Source organism: Hyalella azteca, unplaced genomic scaffold, assembly GCF_000764305.2.
Source record: "Hyalella azteca isolate HAZT.00-mixed unplaced genomic scaffold, Hazt_2.0.2 contig2100, whole genome shotgun sequence".
Taxonomy (NCBI): Eukaryota; Metazoa; Arthropoda; class Malacostraca; order Amphipoda; family Hyalellidae; genus Hyalella; species Hyalella azteca.
In genome coordinates, this window is record NW_025932387.1 from 594961 (window position 1) to 607361 (window position 12401).

At 36.9% G+C, this 12401-nt stretch overlaps 1 protein-coding gene across 1 annotated transcript in view; it reads left to right on the forward strand.

The window, feature by feature from the left end:
- Positions 1–515: 515 nt before the first annotated feature.
- Positions 516–12401, forward strand: part of LOC108675245 (dipeptidase 1) — a 70198-nt gene continuing 58312 nt past the window's right edge. Inside the window, exons 1-2 of the mRNA XM_018163239.2 lie at positions 516–632; positions 9865–10048. Of these exons, the coding sequence (XP_018018728.1) occupies positions 516–632; positions 9865–10048 (301 nt within the window). The remainder of the gene's footprint in view (positions 633–9864; positions 10049–12401) is intronic.

Below are 12401 nucleotides of genomic sequence, written 5' to 3' on the forward strand. Positions count from 1 at the left end.
AAATATTCGCCTAAAAAAGCGAAGAACGCCTAATCTTAGTCCATATTATATTTCCATCCCTAAAATTATGGCCGTAGTCTGTAGTCCAGTAACTGCGATTTGAATTTCTGGTCGAAATTCCCACGGAAAACTTTTTATACGATCGATTAAACTTTTTGTACTGATTATCATTGACTTTCTTATCTTATGATACCGTGCTGCAAAATTTTATGTTAGTAAATATTTTTCGTGCATCAAAATAGTTATAAATTTACATCAACAGCATGCATGACAGACAACAAACAGATGAATGTTAACATTACGTAAAGGCCAAAAGCCGCCGATTATTACAAATGTAACTCGTGTAAACCAAGCACGACATATCCCCTTTTTGAAATAAAATTCATTAATATAGATTTACTGAGGCAGAGGACATCTTTCTGAGCTGCTGAGGCCATCCATTGCCAAGGATCGGCTCGAGATGGTCGATTCATGGCCGTCTTTTGGTATAGGAAGCGGGGCAGCAGCTGCGGGTAATGGCCCGTGTGAGGGCGATTGTCTTCAGACGAAATCCTGACGGTGTTGCAAACTCCGACCTTCTGACTTCAGACGAGACGATGACCGAACGAATGTATGGACGTGACATGATGCAGGTAAAAATGTATTGACGTGTCATGATTCCGCTACAAATCTATTGACGTGACATGATGCAGGTACAAATGTATTGGAGTGACATGATGCCGCTACAAATGTATTGACGGTACATGATGCCGCTACAAATGTATTGACATGCATGATGCTGGTAAGAATGTGTTCACGTGACAAGTTGCTATTTAGGTTGTCGCAGGCTCAGCGCGCAGCGATCAAACGCTTTGTTTAATGAACGATTAGGACAATTAGAGAGATAGCGGGTCTCAAAATTGCTTTGCAACAACAAATGCTCCGCTGCTATGAGATTATGATTTATAAACACATTACGACAAGCGAATAAAACAGATTTTACCCGATAAAAACTATAATTATATTATGTTCCATCTTAATTCTAATTATTCTTCATATTCGATAAAAAAAATAATGTGAAACAAACGGAGACCCAAACTTGCCCATGGCATAGATGCAGATTTAAAATGGCATTTGAATATGACATATACATATAGAATGTGAAAGGTATGCCTACTGTTTATCTAACCGTTATTTCATCACCACCTCAACAGCTATTTAAGACAGAAATTTAACTCAAATGCAAATTTTTAATGATATGCCTTCTTACCTTTCTCTCTCTCCCGAGCACAAGAATGTTCCAACAGGTACCTGAATAGAAGACTGTTCCAACAGGTACCTGAACAGAAGACTGTTCCAACAGGTACCTGAACAGAAGACCAGAAGAATGTTCCAACAGGTACCTGAACGGAAGACTGTTCCAACAGGTACCAGGCTGAACAGAAAGGCGCTACCTTTCCTTGCCATTAAACTTTCCCGCCGAAGTTGATCGTCTTGCTCATGTTTATTGGAGGGGTAACTTAAAGATAACGGGGCGGCGCCTGAGCTTGGCAGCGCTCCGTAAACATTCTCGAGACTTACGACCGAACATGGCAGATTAAAATAAAAGCGATCGTACAGTTTCCTCAGCATCGTCAATTCGGACGTGCATAACTTTGACCAAAAAGACTGGCTTAACGTGGTTATGTATGTGGGATTTGTCTGTAGATTTTGTAATCCAAAATTTCAATGCCTTTGATTTTTTGAGACCGTGATTTTACTCTCGAAGTCAGTTGATAAGAATCATTAATATTTATGAGAATTTTAATTATCCACGATAATTGTATAATGTTATACAATTGGGGGCTTGGATTTTTATCTTGAAAATTTTTCTCATTAACTGAGATCTTACTCTATCTGTCCCGTGCCGGTTTTTTAAATCTTCTGTGTGTTTGTTACAGAATGTACTGAATTGCCAATGAGAATTCACAAAGGTTGCAAATTTTCTAAAAAAACTCAAATACTTTACTGTAGTTCGGAGAACAACGTACGAAAGGCATACTGTCTGTCATCGATATCCAACGAAATGAAGCAATCTGAATTTTTCAATAAATTTTATTCGCTAAAATTTCCAAGGCTTCCAATACGATAAACTCCGTATAACTAATTTATTTTGCTAACTAAGTCTGTAGTACATTCCGTGATGGATTTTTAGTATAAAATCATTTCTTCTTCTAGCAATGGTATGTGCTTTAATTGCACTGACTCGCACCGAATTTCTCCTAGGAACATCGATTAAACTGAATTATTCTAAATTATTGGAAACGCATGCAAAAAGTGTTTTAGCCGAGATTGATGGTATTCCAAGATTAGAATGTAAGATATTCCAGAATATTTATCGTAGCGACAGCCATCAGCCCGCGCTGAAACTTTTACTGAGGATCTCACCGTTGTTTGCCTGCCATGAGATTTATAGCTCGCTTTTTCTGACTTCCATATCGCGTCGTCAAGGAGATCAACGAGCGTTGCCAAGAGCCCAATGTTGTTAAATTTGTTTGGTCGCAGATGACAGTAAACGCTGGAATAACTGAATATATCTGTAGAATGTATCTGTTGAATATATGTGTTGAATATATCTGTTGAATATATCTGTTGAATATATCTGTTGAATATAGCTATTGAATATATCTGTTGAATATATGTGTTGAATATATCTGTTGAATATAGCTATTGAATATATCTGTTGAATATATGTGTTGAATATATCTGTTGAATATATCTGTTCAATATATCTGTCGAAAAGATGAAGCAAAAATATTTATTTCAGGTAGAAACTCTTTGCAAAACACGCAATGCCATTAATATAATTCAACAAGCATTTCAATCCAATGCATATCAATACATGCAACAAATTATCCGGCTATTTTATTATACTCATTCACAACTTCTTTTTTATAATCTTTAATGTCATGCTAACAACTGTATCCCAGAATGTTGTTTGCTGCAATTTAAAGTCAACCAATGTCGATCGGTTAGATGATTTTCCAGACTTTTAGCGGCATATGAGTTCTGCCGTGATACCGTCTGTAAAATTTTAATTGTTAAAGAATTTGTCTAATTATTATTTCAAACTTGTTAGCCGCAAAATAGAAACCTGTGAATGCAGCTGGTGTTTTTATTACAGAGTGTTAGATAATTGTATTTCGGTAAAATTTCAGGATTAATAATGATTTTGGAAGCAGTAAATATTGCTAGTACTTTAAATTCAGGAATTCAACTGTGAAGAAACCGGAACAACAGCGTCCAGTTGATGCCGTTACCAGCAGAACACGCAATGACAATGTCGGCGTATTCAATGCAATTTTTTATAAATTAAAAAATCTATGTGAAATTCAGGCAATTTCTGGAATATATCACTGCGAGCATTGTGGGTTGTTCGACTTACAAAATGATTCATGCTGCATGCATAAATTTCGATTTATGAATGCCCAATTGAATTGTTTTCAACTTAATTGCTGTGTATACACTGTTAGAAAAATGACCGTTAACGGTATTACCGGCGTTTCAGTGGCCGGTCGGCGCGTGAAAAGAAACATCGTTCACCGTTTTTATTTCAACCTAACACCAGAAATCCGTAAAACAGCTGATAAAAACGGCGAAACAGTTTATTTTCACGGGGCGACCGGCCACTAGGATGCCGGTGGGACCGTTTTTTCACCGTTTTTTCTAACAGTGTTCATGTGTTTTTAGCCTGATCTCTGTCATATTTCTAATAGAATGTGTGTGATGATGTCGGTTGACAATTTCCTCCTACTTGCACTCAGACGCGTAAGATAAAGCTTTTTTCACTCTAACGTCGGATAGCATCGCCAGCGACAGTAACCGTTGCTTGATCGTGACCGACATACTGTATGCGATCTTTCTTGATACAAGGCTAATAATCCGACGACAGGCAAAGTTACGGAATGCGTTAGTGTGGACCATCTAGTGGCTTTTACCACTAAATGCAGGAAAGTATTGATTTTTCCGGTTGGATTATTTACTTGTGCTTCTTTTTAAGGATCCGGCATGTGTTTTCATTCGAACTTCGCCCTCTCTCTCTCGCAATCCACTTGTTATTTGTTCAGATCTTTCTGCTATACCAATTTGATAGGCACCCACGACATAAATATTCTTCGTTTATATAGTCGTTATGTCATTGAAAGTCTCGATACGAGTGAGTAATCCTTGAATATCAAATTGGGGCAGTAGTACAACTGTTATCCGGAATTTTGGTGGGCATGATGGTCAAAGGGACTGATTTCTACTTACAAGGTAATTTTTTGATTTCTGATTTTGTTTCACCATAGTGCAATAAAGAGCACTTCGACGTCTGTGTTTCAATTAAGGTAATGGGCTTACTGCTGATCAAAACTGGGATTAAAAGTCGATCCAATGACATTTTCTTTCTGCAATTTATGATTTTATCATTATCACCAATTTATTTTGACATAGGGGTTGAAACTAACCGATTTATTAGCACATCTTTGATATCATGAGCTGAAAGTCTTGTTTGATTCTTGGTATGGCATGACTGAGAGGTGGAAGCTCACCATGTAGAGATAAAAACCTAAGACCAGTTTGAATTAAGCTTTGAAAAATTCGGAAACTAAACAAAATTAATGACTTAAGAGGAAATAACGTACTTCAACGCCTGATGTTCAGCATACTGATAGAAGTTTTTGAAAAAGTAGCTTCCAAAATTGTCTACTCTACTCTTTCATTTTTTTTTACTTCTCATCTTCCTTCAACGATATTTATTTACATCCATATTCATGTCGTAATCAGTACTTTGGGTTGTTATTCGGAGTTTTATTTATTCAAAGTATATGATTAATAAATGTCTAAACATCTTAAAATGACCGCCTTCAACGACGCATTCAAATTAAAGCACAACGAAATAAAAGTCGGTCTAATAAATTAGTACCTGCCAAGAATAGACATCTTTCACTAAAACGGTCTCTCGATCAGCAACTCCGCCTCTAAGCCCAATTGTCCTAATTTATGACTTTCCTTTAACCTTACCCGAAGGTAGGAAAATATTATCTACGACGAAAATTATCCAGAGCAGATAGTGGGAGTGCAGCAATGTTAAAAAGAGTTTCGTGCGTTTTATTGCAGGCTGATCTAGCCTACTGCGAAAACGCGCCTTGGTGCAGGTTGATCTAGCCTACTGCGAACACTCGCCTTAGTGCAGGCTTATCTAACCTACTGCGAACACTCGCCTTAGTGCAGGCTTATCTAACCTACTGCAAACACTTGCCTTAGTGCAGGGTGATCTAGCCTACTGCAGACATTCGCCTTAGTGCAGGTTGATCTAGCCTACTGCAAACACTTGCCTTAGTGCAAGCTGATCTAGCCTACTGCGAACACTCGCCTTAGTGCAGGTTGATCTAGCCTACTGCGAACACTCGCCTTAGTGCAGGCTGATCTAGCCTACTGCGAACACTCGCCTTAGTGCAGGGTGATCTAGCCTACTGCAGACATTCGCCTTAGTGCAGGGTGATCTAGCCTACTGCAGACATTCGCCTTAGTGCAGGGTGATCTAGCCTACTGTGAACACTCGCCTTAGTGCAGGTTGAACTAGCCTACTGCAGACATTCGCCTTAGTGCAGGGTGATCTAGCCTACTGCAGACATTCGCCTTAGTGCAGGTTGATCTAGCCTACTGCAAACACTCGCCTTAGTGCAGGCTGATCTAGCCTACTGCGAACACTCGCCTTAGTGCAGGCTGATCTAGCCTACTGTGAACACTCGCCTTAGTGCAGGTTGAACTAGTCAACTGCGAACACTCGCCTTAGTGCAGGCTGAACTAGCCTACAGCGAACACTCGCCTTAGTGCAGGCTGAACTAGCCTACTACGAACACTCGCCTTAGTGCAGGCTGATCTAGCCTACAGCGAACACTCGCCTTAGTTCAGGCTGATCTAGCCTACAGCGAACACTCGCCTTAGTGGTTGAACTAGCCTACTGCAGACATTCGCCTTAGTGCAGGGTGATCTAGCCTACAGCGAACACTCGCCTTAGTGCAGGCTGATCTAGCCTACAGCGAACACTCGCCTTAGTGCAGGCTGATCTAGCCTACTGCGAACACTCGCCTTAGTGCAGGTCGAACTAGTCAACTGCGAACACGCGCCTTAGTGCAGGTTGAACTAGTCAACTGCGAACACTCGCCTTAGTGCAGGTTGAACTAGCCTACAGCGAACACTCGCCTTAGTACAGGCTGATCTAACCTACTGCGAACACTCGCCTCAGTGCAGGCTGATCGAGCCTACAGCGAACACTCGCCTTAGTGCAGGTTGAACTAGTCAACTGCGAGTGCTAGACTGTTAAAGCTGCGTCGCGGGAGTCATCAGTTCTTAACATGGTGGTCCTGCAGGGACCGTTGAATTTTCTCTCTATTCTCTATACGCTGAAGCCCAACCTCCGAAACTAAACAAACTTTCCAAAGCCGAAAAAAGGAGATAATCGAAAAGACTTGAGCCTTAGAATTTCTTCTTACTTTTGATATCAGTAAATTGTTGAAGAACGCGAAGTCGGACAAGCTTTCGTTCCTGTTGTATAGAAAGACGACTTATATGGTTTAATTCCATGCGCCCACGGTTAGAATGAGAATTTTATTGCGTGTGGCGTTAGTAGAAAATTTTAACAGATGGATTTGTTTGATAACAAGTGAAAGATCTTACATATGCTGCATCACATTTTAATAATTACAATTTATAAAAATTTCATATGCAGTTTCAATTTCAGAACAAGTTGGTTAATGGTATTCATTCATGCGCCTTTATATCAAATTAGCTGCACGAAAAAATATGATAATTAAACTTGGAAATTTAATAAAATTAATAGATAGTAATTTTTTCACTTATTGGTTTTGAATATTAAATTCAAGAACTTAATGGAATAAGGACATTCCTTTAGCAGAGAATTTGGGCAATTCAGAGAAGCGGCTGAATGCCTGGAAGGCACCGGCCTTGATACGTAATCTAGGATCCTAGCCCTTGAAATTTTTTTTTCATATTGAACAATGGGGGCATTAATTGAATAATGGGGCATCAATTCTAGACTGAATATATTGGAGTCAGTAAACAGGTATGATTTATTGACATTGGATATAGTATAGATGTGCTCTGAATTAATCTTTCATTTCGAAGGTAATCTTCATTTCAATGTATTTTCCCATATACTACGGAATTTTAACAATTCTGAAATACAAGAGACAAATAATTTAGACAAACAAATATGGATAACACTAATATAACAAACCTATTGTAAATAACAATTCATGAACCATTACTCCGGATCTTCAGTAGTGGTCAATGAATGTCTATCTTTATTCATCGCCCAGGTGACCTCGTGCATAGAGCCCAAATAAAGTAAACTTTCAGAAACTTGAAACATAAATATATAAAAATAATTATTATTTGCTATCGACATTCGGACCCTTAATTATTCGGTCCCTTATATTATAGATATTTGAAACCTTATATAATGGAAACTTATTGAAAGTCTTTAATCCGTTTGAATATTAATTATGTAGAAACAAAGTCTTTCTATGTGGGATAAGTTATGCTGTTACATATTTTATGACAGCAGGTCTGTCGGCCTGCCCATGAAGCTCGGAACAATAGTTCGCCAACGGCCCATGAATAACTTTGAAATTAAAGGATGAATTCGAGTTGAATGTAACCGCAGCTGATGATTCTCAAAGCCAACTGAATTGCTTCAACACCCAACACTGCACATTCCTTTTGCCGCAAAGATCGGATTGCTATAACGAAGCTCTCTGTGTTTTATGTTTTGTAGCAAAGATTAATTTAGCATAGATAAATAAATTCTTAGCAAAGTATATAAAATGAAAATAATATTTGTTTGGCTAAAATTTTCGGAACTAGAGTGTCTGTTTTTCTTTTGTCTGTTAAAACCCCAAATGGAATATAGGAAGAAGTGAATAGCACAAAATTAGGATAAACATTCAATTATCTTCATGCTCGTGTTATTATTTTTGAATTTTTAAGCAAGTTAGTGCTGATGCTTTGCTTAGGTTAGTTTCGAATGTTTCATTTTTTTCTTGCAAAGTTTATTCAAATTTACTTAGATGGAAGATAATTTGCTAATTTACATAAATAAAGTTCACACTATAAATCAATCTAGGTTCGATACGGAATCGTTGCCCATATTTCAATCCGCATTGGAATTTTCAGTTGAAGATATACAAAGTGATAAAGAGACAACACTGTTCTATATTCATTGATGAAAATATTGCAATGAAGTATTATACAAATATATATTAAGGATATTGCAAGTCATTTATTGCGTGCGTTGAATCTACCAATTATATATCAGGTCTTTAAGTAGTAATTTTTTTCTATTTCCTTCAACTTCTGCTGTTTTTTGTGATAAATTGGAGTCAACTGCTCATATAGAATAGTTCATAAGCTAATCTCACAATATATAGTATTTCAATGAATCTTTTGGAACATAAAATTAAAAAGTGTAAATTACCGCTATTTATAACTATACTTATCATTCAAACATTTAAGAAGCTCTAGTAATTTCTCAAGTGCACATCGGGATTAGCTTCAGCCCAGCAAAATCTCGATGAGTTGAAGCCCAACCCAGCAAAATTGACTTTCTCTTTGAACTTTCTCTCTTTCTCTATCTCACGAACTTAGTTTTCTTCCTACACGTGTTTTCATCATTCTTTGCATTTTTTAACTGGCTTAGATAGTTTAGTTATCTTCCCTTCAACATATAATTCACCTCAAATGATTTAAAGGAAATTATTCGAACAAATGTGTACCTAAATATTTTCATCAAAAATAGTGTAATCTATCTCCATTATCGAAATGTTTTTATTAGTTTGGTAACAGCAAAGTTTTGCGCCATTCCTGCTATGTCGACATACTATAGATTATAGAAGATTCACTATCCAGCTAAATGATTCATTCTTCTAGAAAGCTCGCATCCAGTGTTCGCAGAGGCAAACTCTCGAAGCAGCATTTTATTGACGAACTTTGAACTCTGTGAGATAGGAGTTACGAAGTCAAGAGCCTTCTTTTCATATAGAGTGCACATGGGTCTAGAATGTGGCCTTAAAGATGCTTTGGTTTAAAATAGAGTACAACCGGGTCTGAATGATGTTTTGGTTTTCATTTCTTTGGTTCGAATTTCTTTTAGTTTAGCGGTGGTCCAATTTTTTTATTTTAATCTGTATAAATTTATTAAATATTAAATCAGTTTCGCATAGCAAGTTGGGAGTGTTTTTAGACGCTGTTACCAATCCCTTCTTTTTTGACTGTGAAATTTTTTGAATAATAGTGATCAGTGAACTTCCAATATAGGTTGACGATATTATTTTTCTGACATTAGTTTAAATAAAGAATTTTATTGCTGGCCCATAAGTGAGAAAAATTTCTACTAAATAATACGAGGAATAGTAAATCGCATTCCCTAATAAAATAAACTTGAAACACTAGAGTTTTTAGTGAGTGGGTAAATTCTTTCTCTCTAGCGCTTGTGCTCAAACTCATGACTTACTAAATACTCTTCACATGTTGCATAGTTAAGATTATTGATCAAAATTGAAATAGACGGCGAATAATGCATCTTTAGCAACAGTTGACGATCATTGCAACAGTAAAACTAACTCAATACAATTAATTAAATATACGGTTGTACTGAATTTCTAACTTCTGAAAGGTTATCACAGTAATAATTTTTGTCTAGAACTTACAGTATAACTGTGGAAATATTTATTATTATATTTATTTATTATCTATTCTATGAAGTTATAATACTAATATTTTAATATTTTATTTTTAATATCGTCCTTCAAACGTTCAATTAGTGATATTTCCTTCTGTCAGGTAATGCAGGCTAGGAAACTTTTCGAAGTGTTTGCTCCGCTGAGTCAGGACAGCACCAGCCCGCGTCAGGCAATGGGGCTGTGGAACGCTGCATGTCAGCCCGAGTCAGGCAATGAGGCTGTGGGGCGCTGCATGTCAGCCCGAGTCAGGCAATTGGGCTGTGGAACGCGGCATGTCAGCCCGAGTCAGGCAATGAGGCTGTGGAACGTTGCATGTCAGCCCGAGTTAGGCAATGGGGCTGTGGAACGTTGCATGTCAGCCCGCGTCAGGCAATGCGCTCGACTCTCCTTGGAGAATTATTTTATCTTGTATTGTGTCCAGCTATGAGACAGTTTCGTCTGTAATTTCTACAGGATATTGTTACAGTTTTGTCATCTGTCTGTCCGACTCCAACGCAGTAACGTGCTGAGTTGAAAAAGCTACTGAGATTCGATCCAATTTCAGACTATAAGGCAAAACATTTCAACAATTTTTTATTACTATGTGGTTGTCAATTATGACCTTTTTCACCATCCGGCTTTTTATTCCATTGAGGATTCTTTTGTTTCATTGATCAATATTGCCGTAAGGTTATTGAAATAATTAGTGTCATGATATTAGTTGAGGTCACATGTGAGTTTTCATCCGAGCTCGAGTATGTTCATGCATGTAAGTTGGACTGGGCAATCAATTCGTGACGTTTTTTTACAGAAAATAGTGACGGCTTAGTTTTTGAAAGGAAACTTATGAACTCACTGAAAACTTTGCTCCCATAAATATTTAATGAGACTTTTCTTTAGTTGTGATCTTTATTTAACCAAGCTAGTCTTGTAACGTATTTTTTCCATTATCCACGAGTATTGAAGTGTAGAGCAATTTTATTCTCCATTCAATAAATTCATCATCAACCTCTAATTACTAGTCATTCAAACAAATCAAATTCAATGACATTATAAATATAAATCTAAAATTATCAGAAGAAGCAGAGTCAGAGCCACATCATCAGTTTGGAATTCTAATCGTGTCCGCATGGCTGGTTAGAACTTGTCACTTAAAATCTAATTACGCTGATTTGGTTCCACCAATTGAAGAGAAAAATTGTCCAACCGTGTTTGCTCAATGGATAGGGCCAATATGACGTTTAATTGCGTTTGACTTTATTTAGCAAAGAATAATCTCTAGGCCGAAGTTAAAAAAATATGTTTTCTTTTTTTTTTTGGTGCAAAACATTCGCTTTTCGAATCAACAGCCTCATTAGCATTACGACTGATAGAAACCGAGTGAAATTCTAGAAAATTTATGAGATCAGAAATAATTTTGAGATCGTTTGACGCAATAAATGTTGCAGCAAATTTAATTTTAAATTCTCTTCCTGAAGCACCATCTTCATATACCACCTATCTCAACAAAAGACAAGGAAAGACTAACATTTTGTTCCTACTGCTTTCGTTGTTTGTGTACATTAAGAAAATATCAGTGAATTCAGGTATTATATTATTCTTTTTTCTCTTTATATCGCGATTGAATCGTATAACTGTCATTCGAGTGTCTTCCCAATGGCTGCTTCTATACTGTATGCAGGCTGCATTTGATTGTGAAATAATTGAGGTGATATTTTCTGCACATTGTAAAAAGCCCAACACGGCGTTAAAATCATTTTCAGTTTAAAATGAAGGAATTTTATAATGCTTTGCATACAATTATATACAACACGAACAAAATGTGTGCGCGTTTAAGGGGAGCGTCTACCCTAAAATTGAAAAATTTCACTTTTTCGGTTTTTCTACTCATTTTAAAGCTGGCATTCTGCCCTATCCAACGGTACCACTGCCATCTGTGTACGTGAATTTTTACTTACATGACGGCTCTTTAATTTTGTGGATGAAGACCTTACGCATCGAATGATATGTGTCTCGATGTTGTAGCTTGAAAATCCTAGGACTAGATCCATTTCTACAGTACCCCCTTTTATAGCCGTTTTCTATGAATTTCACGTTTTCTTTCATTTTTTTCGAAAAATGTACACGAACAAAATGTGAGTTTTTTTGCATTTTACATATGTGTACCAAGTTTCAGAGTGATCCGACTGTAAATAGCCGAGATAATTTTTAGGTAGACGCTCCCCTTAAATGTTAAATACTAATATTGTGAAAATTTTGAAAAATGCTGAAACTTTTACCATTACGCGTTTTCCCGCTCTTGCTGTAAAAATCGACTTCAAACGCGTCGAGCTTTTTTTCTTATATTCTAAGTGTTGAAGAATGCCGAAACTCACTTGTTTATTTCAGTTACAAGTCAAGTTATATGCATTCATTGTTTTCAATAAACTTGCGAATTAATGTGTTGCTCAACGTCGCTTCATTTTGTTCTGTTAACAGGGTAATTAATAAATTAATATCTTAATATCTTCAAGTTTTGTTCAGTAGTAATCAAATCCACCCCTGTTCAAATGTCTGGGAAATGAAATCTAAGCTCAATTTCAGGATCTAAGATAATTTTTCCAATCATGACTGAAATTCGATTTTCCATTCGTTTGAAATTCGATTCTTGAGGTTAAT